The sequence below is a fragment of the Chrysemys picta genome, chromosome 8, assembly GCF_011386835.1.
Source record: "Chrysemys picta bellii isolate R12L10 chromosome 8, ASM1138683v2, whole genome shotgun sequence".
In the NCBI taxonomy this organism is placed as follows: domain Eukaryota; kingdom Metazoa; phylum Chordata; order Testudines; family Emydidae; genus Chrysemys; species Chrysemys picta.
The window spans coordinates 9,206,322-9,225,044 of NC_088798.1; the positions used below are offsets into that span (position 1 = coordinate 9,206,322).

An 18,723-nucleotide genomic window follows, 5' to 3' on the forward strand; every position below is an offset into this window, starting at 1 on the left:
GAATTTGACTTTGTCAGTTAGCGTGCTTTTCGTGCGCAGTAAAATTATGGCACCCAGTAATTGTGAACTCGCTGAAAATATTCAAACACTGTTTTAAAACTACTGCACTGTACTCTGAAAACAAAATTTTATAATGAAACTAAGGTTTTGTCATGTGAAATAAAATGGCGGTAACAAGAACTTCCAATTTAATGCATTTTATTTTCCTGGCTAATCCTTTCCTATACATGAGTGTGTAAATATTAAATATATCTTTTACAGGAAGAGGGGGAAGATAAAGCATGAAAAAATTGTGTCTGGGGGGGGTATGTCAAAATACAGATTAGATAATTATTCATTTCTGGGATACTGGAGATCTCTTGAGGCAGAATTGCTCTATAGCTTAGTTTTCCTCTTTTATTTCATGTTCATGATGTATTTATTAAGTAAATAAAAACAAGTCTAGCTGTGTAGTATATAAGCTTTAGTAAAAAGGTAATTGACGGTGAAATTTGACAGTTGTGTTACGGAGAGGAAAATGTGTGTGTTCAAGATCCACAAAGACGTTTTCCTTGCTTCTTTTAACATTAGCTGTGAGGGAAGTGTGCATGTACATCCAAAGGGTAGCATTTGGCCCTTAATTCTGACTTTTGCCAGTCTGTTCTTTAGAAAAAACAAATAGTTTTAATTACTGTTTATTATCGTGGTTGTGCCCAAAGGATTTTGTGCCATGTGCTGTATAAAGATATCGGCAGACACAGTCCTGGCCCAGAAGAGTTTATAATCTAAGGACTCATTCCTGCAAACACTTAATATACCTGCTTGCTTTTACTACCATGAATAGTCCCATTGAAATCCACGGAGCTACTTACAGCAGTGTAGTTAAGCATGTGTGTAAGTGCCTTTGGCCCCGATCCTGCACATACTTATTATGTATGCTTAACTTTACACTTGTGAGTAGCCCATTTGGCTTCAGTGGGAATACTCATGTGTAAAGTTAAGCATGTATGTTTTTGTTGCTTTGGGGCATAAGATTCCAGTCCTGAAGTCAGCTAAACCCCGTTGGGTCCCTTGCACTTGGGGAAAGCTTCTTGAAGGATCATGGTTTGTACAGTGCAAAAATCCTTGCTGTCAACACTGTTGGTATACTGAGAATTATTAAAAAAAAAATTGTTTTTCACTAAGGACTTGTGAACATGGCACCGCAGTCTGGACTATGGGGTTGTGAATTGCAGAGTGTTGTAGAGTGTTGCACTCTAATTGCCCCATATAGACCCACTGGAGTGAACAAAAAGGTGCTTAGCTCACATTGATGTAATCCCGTGTCAAACTGTTTTCCTTGTAAACGTCTACTAACATTTTATTTAAATATGGCTATGGGACCTCCACCATAGCACCATTTGTTTTCACATGTAAAGCAAACAACTTGCAATGCTAATTAAAGCGCTCTCTTATTTTATCTAAGAGTTTTGCATTATTTATCTAAATTCTCTTTTATGGGTGAGTGTTCTGAGTTTGTTCATTAATGAACACTTAGAAATAATATAAAATTAGACCTCATGAATTCTTCATGAGGTATAATTTACCATGATCATTTTTCCTGGCATTTAGGTGCTGTGAACAATTTATAATATTTTTGACTTCTGAGTGCTAGAAATAATCTGTCCATATGAACTCTATAATTTCCATAGTTCTTAGAATTTTTCTCAGATTTTGCTTTGTTAGGAAAAGTCTGTTTGTGGAATCTTTGCAAAACACTGCCCTTTGGCTTTTATAAACCAATATTTAGTTTTGGAAACTCTAATTATTATTGTATCATTTTCTGTGTATAGCAGATTCCCAGGTTATTACCTATAAAAAGTGTGTACACACACATAATTCAGATAAGTGATTTTTTTAAGGAAATGATTTGTTATTATAAAGAGTTTTCAGTGTTTTCAACACTCTTCTCAGTTCAACACATGGACTCTTTTTGAGACTACAGAGAACAAATTTTGTAAATGTAAAATGTATATTTACATTTATTGAGCCATTGGCTATTGTTTATGCATGCAATAGGAAGATAAGGCTGTCTTAATTGGTTTGTGGGTAGTTTTCTAAATGATTCATTAACTGTTCTTTGTAATGGTAGATGGATGTAACATATTTACTGTACTAACAACTAAAGATTAATGTCAGTTACCAGTAGCTTGTTTAAGCATTATAATAGTTTTATTTACATTCTACATGCAGGTATTCTTTGCATTATTGGTGAAACTAATATTTTAGCAGGAAGATTAAATCCACTGTATTCATTAGAAATATTTATATGAAGATTCATAAGAATATTTCTTAAATATTATTTAGAATGTAGGAGCTTCTCTAGTGGATATTTTTGTTGTTGACGTTCTTTGGGATTTTTATACCGCGCTTGGTGATTAGTTGTGCTTTGCAAAACACTGGCAAAGCTTATGCAGTCTTTCCAAGCAACAAAGTATTTCTTTGTGCAACCTGTCAAATTAAAATACCCTGTAGTTTGCTGATATATCACCGTACTGAGAAAAGTAGTACACCAAGAAATAATTTTAGAAACTGGGGGTCTGATGAAACACCTCCTGAATTGAGGACAAGACTTGCCTTTATTTGAAATAGATTAATAGACATAAAATAATAATCAAACTTGAAATTCTGTTTTGGTCCCATGGAAGATTAGTATAAATCAAATTAACTTTTGCTTGTGCTTACGTAGATAATCAAATTAATGTTGGTTTCTAAATTATAAATGTATACAGTATCTATAACTCCTTTTTTCTAGGATATTATGCACATATAGAATTATTATAATTGTATATCTCTAGTATTGTTTCTATACCAGAAGACTACAACACAAAGTGCCCTTGTTGAATAATTTAGAGACCAAGGATAGAGGGTCATTTCACAGTAGAAAAAAACAAAACAAAAACCCAACCAGGATTCATCTACTTTGAAGGGCACTTCATCTTGGACTGTAACCAACAGCTTTTTTAAAAGGCACCTTTGTAGAGACAGTTGTTTTTTTTAGGGGGGGGGGGGGACGGGGACATATTTGTTAAGCTGTGTTTGGAGAATAATATTGTTAGAGATGGCCCAGACTGCCAATTCCTTTAAAAAAAAAAAAAATAACTTTTCATAATACCTGTATTTGTTTGCATGTACATATGGGGAATTGCTCTTAAAATGTTACACTGCAAGACCAGCAATATCTGCCTAAATTGCATTAAATAAATTATTCTACAGAAACAACGGAAATGTTGAATTAGACATCAGTGGCTTAAGTTTTAAACATAACTATGTAAAACATTGTTTCAGGGAAAGTGTGTGTAGGGAGGGGGGACTTTGAGACTAAGTGACTCTCTGTTGTATTTTTGCATTGATTTTGTCAATATTTGAATAGACCTTTAGATATGAGAAGATAAACGTATGGTTCTTCTCTCTGCAAGACATCTGTGGAAATGAGCTACATCTCCATAGTGATTCTGCTCTAATAAGAGATGACTTTGGTAAAAATAATAATAATGCAATGCAAGGACCTTTATAGTAATTCAAACACTGAGAAAGCAAAGTGTGTGACCAGGAAATAACAGGAGATCCTTCTCTAGAATGTTGATGATGTGGTGAATAATAAGTTAGTGTAGGGAGAGGAAATAAGTGGGTTGATGTTGAGCATTTTTTAAAATAATGTATTTATTAAGTAATATACAATAGGTTCCAACAACATTTTGATATTGAAGAGATAGTAAGCTCTACTACAGCTAGCTTGTGACACACAGAACTAACCTACAGAACGTCTGAGTTTAGAAGTGCTAAGTGGGGGTATGTCTGAAAAGGAGTATTAGGACTGTTATTTTTGTTGTCATAAATAATTTAAATTTTTAAAAGTGGATTGTCAGAGAATATAGCCTAAGTAAACATTATCCCTTCATGCTGATAAGAACTTGGAGTGCTTTCTCTGATACATAACTGCTTTTATACATAAATCCTCAGAAATCTCTTCTACACGAAGGAAAGTCTTAAATTATTTAATGAAAAATCAGTGCCTCAGATGTTTGTTCTGAATGTTTCTGGTAATATATTTTGAGTTCCCATCAGGTTTTTTTTTTCTTCTTGTTCTCTCATGTAGAGAATAAGAAGACGAAGTTACTTTTAGAAACTCACACAGTAATTCAATAGAAAGCAAAACTTGGGCCTGATTTTCCTTTACATTGGTGAAAATGAGGAGACATTTCTTTGAAGGTTAATGGAGTTGAACCAGAGTAAGTGAGAAGAGAATCTGGCCCTAAGATGCCACAGTAATGAATGCTGAGATACTAGCAGTGAGGAAAACATCGTATATTGTAATTTTAAAAATCTTAAAGGTGAGCCATACATTTTGCTTGGTGTTGAAGATAAAATTTTAAAGACTATAACACTTTGCATCACTTGTAACCACTAGAATAGCTAGTATTGAATTTTATCATCCTTTATGGATTTTAAAATCAAAGATCAAGGGGTACATGTTTAACAAGGGTAACTAGCATGCCTCCTGCTTCTGTTACTAATAAAAGAATGTCAGCCTTTACTTCTCAATGCATTGCTCTGAGAGCATGATCCTGTTCTCATTCAGATCAATGGTAGGATTCCCTTTAACTTCAGTAGTGCAGGATCAAGCCTTAAAACAATTTATCTGACATTTCAGCCTATTTTTTTAATTAAATCTATTGCAGTGGTTTATATATCCATAAAGTGCTTTCGTTAACCATACCTACTCAGAATTTCCAGTCTCTAAATTTATCTTATTAATTTTCAATTATTCATTGGGTAAAATACTGGGTTTTGAATTTTGTGGTTGGTATAAACGTTTGTAACAGCACAGATCTATTATAACCCCTATTAGAATGCACAGTGTAGAAATTAACCAGTGAAAATGCAGAAATGATAGACGTTCACTAAAACGGGTATGTAAAATAGACATATTTTATCAGAAGAGGATGACTACTTCACTAATATTTGTGGATGTTTAAAAACTGAGTTAAAATGCTAACATTGGACCTGATGCTGCAGAGCTCAGGACCTCAGTAGAAAGTACGAACCGAGATTGTGTTTTTTAAATCAATTTGATGCAGTTATGTTCATACAACATAGATGAAAGAATTATGCTCAATTGAGCTGTAACTCCCAGAATACATTTGTTCACCAGAGCGAGAGATAACCACCTCTACAGTAGACTACCAGCAAAGCTTACTGGGACTGGAATAAGTATTGGATTTAAGGTTAGAGAGGTACAGAAATGGAACGGAGTACCACATATTCTCTTTACTCTAAATCCTTTAATGGCATGTATAGGTGAATATGCATCTGAAATAGATATCATCTAGATTAAAGAAGGGAACATACTTGATTGTTTGTAAATGTCCAGAACAAGGGATGGGGGGATGTTCAGTGTGGTTAGCTAAAGATTTAGGCAGTTTCCGGTCACTTGATTTGGCAGTGGCGGTTCTGACTGGAATCTGTTGTTGTTTTTAAGAAGTTGCCATTGTTATGAAGCCATCACCTACCTACGTGCTCTGATTTTACTTTCCAAATAGTTCTATTTCATATATTTGCCGTGCTTTTTTGTTAGCCATAGTGAAAGGTCTTCATTCGTTGAAAAATGTTAAACAAAGTTGCTGTTACTTGTTGTGCCAAATACTTTAAAAATAGCCATTCAAAACTGTTTATGTCCAATTATATACAAAGGGGATATTTCAGAGGTGAGATATCAGAAGCAATACTGAAACACATAAATTCACAATCATTTTGGTTTGGCTATTTCTAGTGCTTCCTTAATTTAAATCAAGTAGAAAACATTAATTCGCCTGGTATCAGTCTAGTTTAGAATACTTTTTTTTCCCCCTCCAAAGTTTTGTAGGGAATTATTAAATCTATCTTGTCACAATATGTACTTTACTGACTTTAAAGAAAGAAACCAAAATTAAGTCTTGGGTAATTATTGTAATTATAGGATCAGATCAACACAGGGTTCAAACTCTATGGTATCTCATTACTCTAAGTCTCTCTTGGATTTTTCCTTTATCTTTACATTTCCTTGCCCTGTGTTAGTGGGAGTCTCTCCTGCTTGATAGTACTTTATATCACTGAATATCTGACGCTGTCTTTCAGAAACAGAGACCTTGTCTACACTGGAGATTTTCCACGATTACAGCCATCTGTTTAGCTGCACCAGTGCAACCCCTTGAGTACACAGAGAAAGGCACAGTTTACACTGGTAGATTTTATCCCGATTAAGGTAGTGTCCACCAGTGCAAATCCTGGCTTTCCTCATCAATACCCGGGATTGCACTGGTACAATTATACTGATGTTAATGGAGCTTCCAGATGAAAAGCTCTTGCATTATTAGACCTTGATCCTGCAAATGCATACATACACTTCAGTTGTGTGTTTAGTCCCGCTGGCAGCTCAGATGCATCAGTGTTTGCAAGACTGGACTCTTACTTTGTAACTAAAAAAAGACCATTTGAATCTGTTTTTGTGGCCTTAAATTTCAAGATGGAGAGGTGTTTTGATTTTTATCTGTATTCCTACCCTGTGAGCCATTTGAAAGTAATGGCTGTGGTAGAATCCAAAAGGCCCTTTGCCGTTACAGCAAACACTAGAGTACTCACATCCATGAAGTTTGCAGGTTCAGGGCCTGATGCTGTAAAGAGGAGTTAGTCCACTAGGGAAAAATATTACCGGAGAATACAAGTAATCATTGGAGCCAATAAAAAGTGTGTCTTGTGTGATCACAGGGTTATTACTCGAAGGTGATCGAAACAACAACTATTTGCAGATTAAATGCTCCCACTTAATTTGGTGTCATTGCACTTTGTGATACAGTTATTAAATAGGCAATATATTTTACTTTTTCAATATAGACCTCTATATTTACCTCTTCTGCTTTAATTGAACTGTAATTTTAATCATGATTATTACCTTAAATTATAATTAAATTCATGCTTAAATATACATTTATGAAAATGGTTGTGTGATGAAAACAGAAATTAGCTTTACATTAACCAAAAAAGGGAGGTTTTTTCCACTGCTTCTTAGTATATGCTCACAGCCAAAGACTAGCATGACCTACTTTACAACAATAACAGAGGAATCAAGCCCATGTCTTTTTGTTGTTGTTGTTGTTTTTTGTTAAAGTGTCTGAATTGGCCATGAAACCTGCCTACTCATTGATGTGTAAGTATCTTTAAAAATAGCAATTGTATGTGAAACTTCAGGCAGTTTTTTTTTTTATTTATTTTTATTTAGATAATTAGCACCATGGAGCCTCAGGTGTCGAATGGCCCTACATCCAATACGACCAATGGACCCTCCAGCAACAGTAGAAACTGTCCTTCCCCCATGCAGACAGGGGCTGCCACAGATGACAGCAAAACGAACCTCATAGTCAACTATTTACCCCAGAATATGACACAGGAGGAATTCAGGAGTCTCTTTGGGAGCATTGGTGAAATAGAATCCTGCAAACTTGTGAGAGACAAAATTACAGGTATGCTCTTAAATATTTTTGATGTTGGCTTAGATATGCTCTTCTACTTTACCTAATCCTTTGGGCAACACAACTTTGGTGTCTTTAAAACAGTCATAGATCTGTTGAGTTGTGCCTAAGTGCATACAGTGGACGCCACAATAATTACCTTTACTGCATATTCCCAGAATGGGAAATATTGCCAATACCCCAGTAAACTTCCTGCAGGTGGTAAACCTTCAATCTTCAGTGGTGTCTACTGTATATATACAAATTGCAGGAGAAGCCAATTGTGTTCCAAGCCACATAAAGAGCTAGAAAAAGAATAACTAGGACTTCTGAAAAATTCATAATGTATTTATAAAACATAATTGGGAGGCGCCTTTTGTACAGGTTCACAGCTCATTTGATGCCATTTACTTCCCCAGTCCTCCTTCATCTTTATTTATTTTTCCCTAATTTTAAAAAGGGTAGTCCAAATCTTGTGCTGTGTTTTTTGATTATTGGGCCTTGTTTATAGCTTTGTTCTCCGATACTCTTCCCCTGTCATAGCCCTTTTTCTCATGGAGTAAAATCTGTTGATAGGATTATCTGCAGAAGTTTCAGAAATAAACCCCTCATTATAGTCTAGATCTGTATCAAAGAGAAAAGAAATGTGCATGTCCACCCTTAGGGGAGGCATGAACAGGTAAGGAAATACCTGCTCTGCTCTCCATCTTTGCTGCAGAATTGCAGCCATAGTCATACACTGGAACACATCCTATATTAGAAAAAGCAGTGGGATGAACCATCAGCTTTTATGGCTGCTTGTGAAGGCTATGTGGACTTATTACTCCCACTCTAAAGGGGGAGTGGCTGATGTTTCTGCTGCTGTTTGGTGCATCACCAGTATCATAGTTCATGATGTAGCATACATATGTGGAGATTGCAGTCACTGCCAGACTCTGTACTATATGGAACATCATGTTCCCTCATGCCCTACTCATAGCAGGGTATTGGTTATGCAAGGATCTGTGTGAGGGATATTCAGCCATTTGCAAGTTTCTGAACTCCATTTCTGCTGTGTTGCGTACTGCAGCCAGGCATGAGCTAGCTCCACACCTATACATGTTCTAAGTAAACCAGCGCAGGATCTGCCCCTAAGAAACTACAGATGCTCTTACCACATTTCCTTAACTATAGCAAAGGGTTTGACAGTCTTGGAAAAGGAAGGGTTCCCAAAAGAGATGGGTTTTCCCCCCGTAGAACATACACATAGAGGTCTGTGGGTAGAAAGTGGGATGTAAAACCAGAGTATTCATTTTGAGAAGAGAGAATTATCTTGAGAATGAGGATATAGACAAATAGTTTTGCTCTAGCACTCACATAGCCTTTGCCCTGACAGTGTTAGTACGATCCACTTAGTGCTTTTAAATGTGAAATGATTCCTTTTATTTCCTTTTTGCTGTATAACAAAGCTCAAATTTAACACTGAGGCACATAATAAATGGCAGTAGCCCTGGAGCAAATCGCATTCTCAAAAATATAGTTAATCAGAGCTCTCTCTTGCACATTGGTCGTTATGTATCTACCTCAGTACGTCCTGATTGGGAGACAGCTTCATGAGTGCGAGGAAGAGGATTAAAAAAGGGGCAGTGAGTTGCCTTTGCTTGGGCTTTATTTAGATTGTGGAATATTCCAAGTGTTTTTCTTAAGAGCAGAGCTGCGTGCAAGGTACAGCAACCTAACACTACTAGAATATATTTCCCTGGATATTTGCTAGCACAGCTGTCAATTAGTTACAAAACTGTTGTGTTTTTTCTTTCTAATCTAAGGAACTAAAATTACAAGTAACTTAAAGTGTGTTAGATGTGAGTAGACAAACAAGTGCAACTTTTAAATCAAGTGCCACTAGAGACTCGTGCTTCCAGTCTGCATTTTGATCATGAAAAATGCTATTTTTCAGTAGCTACCAGCATATTTTTAGCTTTCTACACATCTCAAAATTAGTGATGTTTTTCCCTAAATGTAATCCTGAGTTTAGATGGATAGAAAAATGCCATCTGTTATTTCTTTGGTGGGATGAGAACCCTGGATGTTGTCTTAGTCTTTACTTTCTTTCCTGTGTGTACTGTTTCCTCTTGGTTTCATGCTGCCTCAAGGATTCTGTCTCAATAGTAGATGCTGTAAGAGCGTGCGTGTACTAGCTTTGGATATGTTTCTGGGTGGTTGTCCCCCTAGAAATTTTCTTTCAATATAAATTGGATCATTCTTTGTGAAAGGATTTGTGGACAACCAGTTTTCCAAAAATTAGATTGGAGTAAAATTTTCAAAAGCGCCTAAGTGATTTACTGCCTCCGTCCCATTCTCCAGACTGATTTATGCACTTAGGTGCCAAAGCCTCATGGAATTCAGTTGGCTTCTAAGTGTGAAAATGGAACTTAGGATCTCAGATAACTTAGGCACCTTTCAAATCTTTACACCAGATAATTTCTCTCCATTCCAGAGTCCCAGTGATTTGAAGTTTGGGGAATGGACTTGGTTCTTTGAGACTCAATTATTTTCAGAATTACCTTGTTCACTTTGATTATGCTGATAGAAAGCCATGATGGTTTCTTCTGAGTTTTTATTTTCCCTTCATCTTGAATTCACCATGCAATGGAAACAACTGCCACCACATCTAAACCTGGTTCCCCTACATCAGAAAGTCCTCGGAGCAAATAGAATGGTGGGGGACCTGACATGCAGTTTTAGCTACTGGTCTTCTCTCCCTGTGTCCAGCGAGAAGACTGAAAGACCAGTCCACTCTTTCCCTCCACCTACTTCAGTCACATTTTTTCCAGGCCCCTTAACCTTGAAGCCTGGGGAGTACCAGGGATTAGAATGTTAAATAAATTCAAAAATAAGACTCCTCAAACTATGTTTAAACTACGGGTGTTGGCCTCTGATCATGGTACACAGTACTAGATAAGAAGTGTGCCCCCCCCCAAAGAGGCTCACCAACACACACTGTTGTCATTTTCATCAAGATGAGCATAAACAAATAAAAAGACAAGATCAGACTCATACTACAGACCCAGTTAACAAATTTGATCAACCCTTGGCCCATGTATTGAGTAGTGAAATGCGAGTGAATAAAAATCAAGGCTGAAATATCTTTCAAGTTTGTTCTGTGAGTGTTCTTTGTAGGAGTGAGAGCTTGTCAGAATGTCTGCCTTTTCAATGATTATCTGTTTTATTTTATTATTAACATCAGGCAGCATAATTTTTTGAAGATGTACTGCAGAATAAAATTAACTACAGTGCACAGTAAATTCTCTTGACATGCTTGTGGACTTAACCAAAGCTCTGAAACAGTTTATGTTCAATCTGCTTGTGGATTTTTGCATATTTTTGTTCAGAAAATCCATCTTTTGTGGTGAATAGTTCTTTGTTTTGTCAGCGAATGAATAACATAAAAATATATACAAGGTGTACTATAGAAAGTAGGGACTGATAAGTGAGTCATTTTAACAAAAACTGGCACAGTTTCTGTGAAGAATATGGACCTCTTTCATATACCGTACAATAAATCTCTTTCTCCATGTTGGTAAAATAAAACGTCGATTATAAAATAAAAGCGAAATTTGAATTAAAGTTGCGGTTAAGGGATTTTTAAACAAGTGCATTCAGAAAAATAAAAGGGCATATTTCAAATGTGATCTAAAATTGTTAGACTGGCAAAATCATATTAGAAAAATCTCAAATAGGAAGCTGACCATTTAACTGGACAAAAGATCTAGTGTTCCCCCACCTTGTTAAGGAAATGCACAGACTTTAATAAGATAATATTTAGACTCCCAAAATATTTTTACAAGGAGTTCAGAGCTAAACAATGTCTGTTAAACATACAAGATCCCCTTGAGAATTTATATTCAAGACTGTTACGCCATTATTTTAATAGGGATTAAAGTTACTGTATATGAACAACAATAATAATCATAATCTGTTCAGTCTTCATACAGGTCTTCTGGATCAGTCGTAAGATTTTTAAGAAAACGAATTCATGATGTTACCACTTGCTTAGGAAAGACACATGTTTAAACAAGCATACGCCTTTATTACTGAAAAAAATGCTAATTTGGTAGTATGCTGAACTCAATTGAACAGGAATGACAGGTTCCAAGACAGCCTTTAATTTGGTATTCAAAACCAAAATTGTGAACTTCAGTTTTGTTTGGTAGCTTTTCTGAACAGGCAGGATATACAGTAGCTTTTTAAAAAGATGCTAATGATTTGAAAGTGGAGATAAAACTCAGGCATACATTTTAATTATGGGGGAGAAGTTCAGCTGAAAAATGTATTTTAGTTGCAGAGAATGTAAGGAAACGAGACAAGGAAAAACAGAAAGACCAAAGATATTTGCCATCATTTGGCAGGGAGTTTTAATAAAAGCAGAACTTGTGGTTATAAAGTGTGCTTATTAAATTCTTCATTTGCACTACCTAATTAATTCTAGCATTTTAAATTAACAGTGAAACTGGTCCCTGCTGAACCATTTCATAGCTACAGCATATTTCGTCCAACAATCCAGTTGTTCAGGTTTAATCAGCTGCTCTCCAAAAATGAAAAAGAAGGGACTTAAGTGAGGAAACTAAATAGCACAAACGTTTTGGAACAGCAATATATGAAATAGATTGCCAACTTAGAGGGGAACACAAGCAGATTTTAGACCATTCAGATTGTGTAGCCAATACTGTTGCTGTTATAAATAGAACAGTGTGCAGAGTGGCAAACAACTCTTTTAATAAATTGTATAGCTTTCCAGAAGGGTAGTGACAGTCTATGGAAAATAAGGGTATATTATGGAATACCAACAAAAATAACTAGAATCCTCAAAGACTTCTATGATGCTGAATGTGCGGTCAGAGATAACATCAGCCAATGATTTGCAGTGACAACTGGGGTAAAGCAAGGGTGTATTATGTCTCCACTGTTGTTTGCACTGGCCATTGATTGCATCATGAGGAAAATAACCACAGAAGGCAACAAGGAATTTTATGGACATATGATAACGGGAAATTGGATTACTTGGTTTTTGCTGATGACATTATTCTGCTCAGTTCAACACATTGCTTAATGGAAGAAAAGACCCAGCTTTTGACAGACATAGCAAAACAAATTAATTTGTTCATCAAGAGGGGAAGGACTATGTGGCTATCAACGTTCCAAAATCAACCATCGGGGTAGATGGAGAAACACTGGAAGAAGTAAGTCATTGTACTCATCTAGGGACCAAGATGTGCTATGATAGTGACACCATACTAGATGGTAAGCAACAAATATCAAAAGCAGCAAACAACTTTCATAAACTTGAAAAGATTTGGAAAAATAGTATGATCTGCACTGATTCAAAAGTACGAACATTTAACGCAGGCATCGTGACTGTCCTGCTTTGTAGAGCAGACTCATGGAAATATACGACAGCAATTGATAAAATCAACTCATTCCACAGTGAATGTCAGCAGAAGATTTTCAGTCTATTGGAAACAGTTTATTGCAACATCAGAAAAACTAAGTGGAGCACACCAGTTTAAACCATCAAACACAGAAAAAAGACAATGATAAACATATTTAGGACACAGTAGAAGGATGCCATCAATGTGACTTCCATGAAAGAGAAAATGAACACCAACTGGAAAGAGAAAATGAGGGTGACCTACAGAAACGTTATGTAGCACAATAGATAAAGAAGCTAAATCTATCAACATGACACTCAGAAGCCTGTACCAAATGAGCATCAGACCAAAATAAACTATGGAAACTCGTGGATACCATATGCATGCACCTTAGGGTGCGGGAGGATAAAGAAAGAAGGGAAAAAAGAGAGACAAGTATATGAAAGGAGATGGCCTTTCAGGGGAAAGGTACTGCTTTAAATGACTTTGGAACTCAGTGCTTAAAAATTAGGCTAAATTGCATCAAATTGTAGGTTCATATTTTTATTTGTTCTGTCTCCAAATGAAGTCAGTGGCAAAGCGCTCATTGACTTAAATGGAACAGGAGCAGGCCTTGAATTTGAAAGGGGATTTTGAAGGGTCAGTGTTAACCAGTCTAGGTCCAGATACTAACATAGACTGGACCTTTCTTCAAACCATGTAGCATCCCTAAGAAAAATCTGAGGCAACCCAAATTGATTATTACTGGTGACTCACATAATGCTTGTTATTTGAGGGGGAAAAAACCCAAACACCTGTTTAGAATCTTCTATACATGTACAATAGGCTTCCCCCTGCAATGCCAAATCTGAAGCTAAATTTTGGGCCAAGGCAGTTTTTTTTTTCTTTTCTTTTTTTGATAAACTATATTTCTGGTGTTTATAGATTTATTTGTTGTTAATCTGTAGAGAAATATCAAAAGTGATTTTCAAGGTGTAGGTTTTGTTTTGGTAAAATCTCATAATGATCCAGACATATTACGGAGTAAATGTGTGTCACAGGATTGCTGTGTGTAAAACATGCAGCATATGACAGAGTGTTAATAGTCCTGGTTTATATCTTGAAATCAGATGTCCAATCAGGAATATTCCAGTGCAGGAAGTTCATCCCCACCCCACCCCACTGCCAATTTTTTAAATTTGTACCCAACTCTGTGAATGAAGCATAAAGGTTGCCCTTTATCATCATTTGATGTTAGATTATTAATATGCACCAGAGGTAGAGACTGGGATCTGTCTAGTGTTGCTGTAAGATTTCAGTTCAGGAAGAGTCTCAACCACTAACCTCTTGATGGTTCAAGTGAAAAGAAAGAATGTGCCAGCCATTGAGTGAAAGCACTGAAGTAGGCTCTAATCTGCATATGGTTAGTCTGTTTATTGGGTGTATCTTCTACTATCCTAGCTAGAAATTATGGGCCTTAAAATCTCCCCTCTCCTTGTCTCGCCTTCCATGACACGGAGGGGAGGAAAGAAGCAAAAGGCTCTGATCAAATTGCCCCAAAGTGTATCTACATGAGGAAATTGGAAGCAATTTCCAATTGTGCATTGTGTGGAAGCAATTTCCAATTGTGCATTGTGTGTACTGTACCATTGTAGGGTGCAGGATTAAGCTTTGTTGCAAGCAATGGTGCTGCCTTCCAGGTCTTTTCCCATAGGCACTAAAACGGTAGTTCTCACACTTTTTTTGTACTGGTGACCCCTTTCACAGTGCAAGCCTCTGAGTGCGACCCCCCCTTATAAATTAAAAACACTTTTTAATATATTTAATACCATTATAAATGCTGGATGCAAAGTGGGGTTTGGGGTGGAGGCTGACAGCTCATGACCCCCCCCATGTAATAACCTCGCAATCCCCTAAAGGGTCCCGGCCCCCAGTTTGAGAACCCCTACACTAAAACAGTGAGTAACCTGATAATAAGCATGCATTAAATAGCTTTTAAGTCAAGGGGAAGAGGAGGCTGGCGCTATTGAGGTGATCCCTCCATAGACAAGCAGGTGTGACTATTTCTTTTTCCTGGCCATCTGTTTTGCTAGTGACTCACCAGCAAACATAAGAGGAATGTAGTGTGTGGTTGAAGTGGCGGTTTATTTATTTAAAGTGTGGTTTATTTATTGACTAGTAGTTTTAAATGCTTCAATTTTTTGGTGTTCAACTGGTGATGTCTTAATAAAGCCTGTTTTTTAATAGATGGGCTGTTTGACACTTTCCGAAATTTGGGCCCCTTCAGAGTTTTTCAGTTTGAGCACCCAGAATCACTAAACACTTCTGAAAGCTCTAGCTGGGGTCTTCATCAGGAGTCCTGATGCCACACGAGCAGAAGCCTTTAGCTGGCGTTAAATTGCAACAGAGAGTCTGGGAAGTAGAAAGGAAGAAAACTAGATATAGAAGTGTTACATAATGGTGATTCTTCTGCAGGGGAGAAGTTTGAGCTATAATAAGCAGGTGATCATAAGGAGACTCCACTAGGTCATTTCCTAGTAAACATTCTTCTTCCAGTTTCACCCTGCCCACCTGCAGCTGGGGATGTTCAAACTTTAAGTAACTTACTTGGAGGGTTTGGTGAATGGTAGAGTAGGTCGGCAAGTGGTCACAATATGCATCTGGAGAACAGGGAACTTTCTGAAGAAGGTAACAAAACATCACACCCCAAAATGTAAAGCCTATAAAGCAGTACCAAAAATGGTATTTAAAGTTATGACAGGAAAGATCTTTTAGGTAATAGAGAGCATGCAGATAGAAAACGATACCATGGTGAATCCTGTACTTAGAATAATATTGCTAGAAAGAGGTAATGGGAACTTTTTGTTTTATTAACGGAAAATTTAGTATTTTTATACTGAAGCCTTGATTTTTGTGGCAAAAGCACTCAGTTAAGTTATTTAGACATATTTATATAGAATGGTAAAAATATGCTTCTTTATCGTGGAGAAAGATATTTCTCTTTATTCATGGGGGAAGAGATTGTACAATTATTGATATCTGAATCTGGTGTGTTTCCTCCTGCCCCTGTTTATTTGGGGTCTGATTCCAGGAGCTGCAGGTGGAATACTTTACTCCTGGAAGAATTCTGCGCTACTGCACAATACAGAATTTATGTAGAATTAATGTTCTGCGCAGAATTACATTTTTTTCCTGCAAAATTGGTGCTGCAGAGCCTGGCTCCCCAGCTCGAAGTGCGCCTGCAGTTCCTGGGTTTGCCAGCCCTGCTCGGTTACATGGTGTGGCCAGATCTCCTCTGTGTGCAGCAGCTACCGGAGCTGGTGAGCTATGCCCTGTGGGGAGAGGCAGGAGCAACAGCTGTGAGCTGCAGGGAGGGGCCATTGCTTTCCGGGAGGGAAGACTTGGGGCAGTGGAGGACATGACATGAACTTTTCTGGGGGCAGATGAACCTTTAAATTGTGACCACCAAACCCCCTCCCCCCCCAACACACACACTATCAGCAGATACTGGTGGTCTCTGCCCGGTGTTACAGTAACAAAGCTTCGCAGCGCAAAGCCTGCGTCGGGGCTCTGCAGGGCAGGGGTTGCAGGTGTTTGAGCCGTGGGAGCCCCATGCAGCCCCCTCAAGATCCCCCAAATACCTCCTCCCAGTGCAAACATACCCCTCTAGTACACTCCCTCCCCCCCCAAAAAAAACTTATACTTTCCCTTCCCCCAGCAGTGTCCTCTATTTGGGAACTTGAAATATGGTAACCCTATGGGGTGCGGTGTGAAAACACAAGAATTGACTAAAAGACCGGAGAGGCAGACTTTTCCCCCAAAGATGTGCCCAACTGGCATTTGTGACACACCCAGACTGAGGTGCTTGACAAAAGCATAACAGAAAAGGAACTGGGTTGTCATAAGGGTTTCTTTAATTTTACTCCTGGGGGAATCTCTTTTGTTGCCTGCATTGTTAGACATACTTGCTGAGAGGTATTTTGAAAAAACTTGCCAAAATAATTGAAACCAGCATGTTTTGTGTTACTTTGACAAAATATGCAGAATTTTTAATTTTTTGGCACAGAATTCTCCCAGGAGTAACATTGACTAAAAGTTATGCAAGCACAGAGCTTGTAGTCTTGGGCCCTTTATTTAAATTTTCTCTAGAACACTTGGAAAAAAGACTGTCTCAAATGTTTAATCCTGGAAGAAAAAAGATACATGAGCTAAATGCAGATAATTCAGTACTGTGCTTCACAATCAGTTATATTTATCTGATCTGAAACAGCTGAAACCCTAATTTGCATATAAACTCTTTTTCCAGACTTTGTATTGCTAAAACAGTGGTTACATTTAAAAAAAAGTCTTCCCTTTTGAGATTACCAGTTCCAGCAGTATATGACCTATTTTAAGTACATTAGGTAAGCGGGATTATATTACATAGGGATTACATTAGATGAGATTTTAAAAATTGTTTAGAAAGGATATAAACTCTCGTGCTTCATGGCATAAGCCAGCTACTGACAGGATTTACGAAGGAAACTCCATTAAGGTTATTCCATCTTCATCCACTATGCGTTTGGGGTTGGTTTTTTCCCCACCTTTTTCGGGAGCATCTGATTCTGGCTAGGGGCAGCTCTATGTATTTTGCCGCCCCAAGCATGGCAGTCAGGCGGCTTTTGGCAGCTTACTGCGGGAGGTCCACCGGTAACGTGGATTCGGTGGCATGCCTGCTGGAAGTCCGCCGGTCCCACGCCTTCGGCGTACCCGCCGCCAAATTGTCACCGAAGCCGCGGGACCGGCGGACTTCCCGCAGAAACGCCACCAAAGGCTGCCTGACTGCCGCCCTCACGGCGACCGGCAGGCCGCCCCCCGCAGCTTGCTGCCCCAGGCACGCGCTTGCTGCGCTGGTGCCTGGAGCCGCCCAATTCTGGCCACTATTTAGAGACAGGATACTGGATTGGACAGACCACTAATCTGATTCAATATGGCAATGGCTATGTTCCAGTGCGCCTCAGTATAGATTACAATATCGCTAAAACCTAGTGGTCTTTCAAAAGAGAAGAAACTTTGTGCCACCACCAGGGAAGAGATTACATAATTAGCTAACAATCCTAGAATGATGGTTTGGTTGGGTTTTTTGTTTTTGTTTTTTAAAGGTCAGATTTAGTTCCTCCCAAATAGACCAGATTACAATTCTGTTGAAAAATGTAACATTTAATTTTTCTGTATGTGGCTTTGTTGAAAACACAGGACTCTGGGTTGATTAATATTTTTTGAAATAGAAGAACTTCATTATTGCAGACAGCAGAGTGACTACTCTGCCAGAGTCCGTTTATCCGGAAACAAATCCTGAATTAAGTGAATTAGCTCAATTTTGATGAGGTGACTGGTAGGTTAGTCTTGTTGCTATGGCTATTTCTCTAAATGTTAGTTTTATGTTTTTGTGTCAGCAGTTGAAATGCAGTGAATGAAATGATGATGAAAAAGAGTGCAGGCACACTTCAGCTAAAACTCAGATGTGCCCAGATGGACAAAAGGCTAGGTTTGAAGTATAAAACATTATCTGTTCGGACTGAACAAGGAAAATTATTACAGTGGATCAAATGGAGTACAGAACATGCTCTGATTTTTGTTCTAAAACATCTTGGTTCTGGGAGTAATGCCTGAGTCAGAAATGCTGTAGTAGAATGTCAAAATATTAAAATGTTACAAAAAATATTTAACATATTAATAGTGGAGATACAATTTGGATTATCCATTATATCTAAAAACAGCATTATTTTTTAAACCTCTAAATATGTGATACTGAATGATACTAGCAACCTTATTTTTCAGATATGTTGTTC

The 18,723-nt window shown here is 37.7% G+C and overlaps 1 protein-coding gene across 7 annotated transcripts in view; it reads left to right on the top strand.

Moving 5' to 3' along the window:
• ELAVL4 (ELAV like RNA binding protein 4) overlaps positions 1 to 18,723 on the top strand; it is a 103,932-nt gene that overhangs the window by 43,659 nt on the left and 41,550 nt on the right. For all 7 annotated transcript variants that reach the window (XM_024104947.3, XM_008167958.4, XM_005284896.5 and 4 more), the window contains exon 2: positions 7,277 to 7,517. In XM_024104947.3, the coding sequence (XP_023960715.1) occupies positions 7,277 to 7,517 (241 nt within the window). The remainder of the gene's footprint in view (positions 1 to 7,276; positions 7,518 to 18,723) is intronic.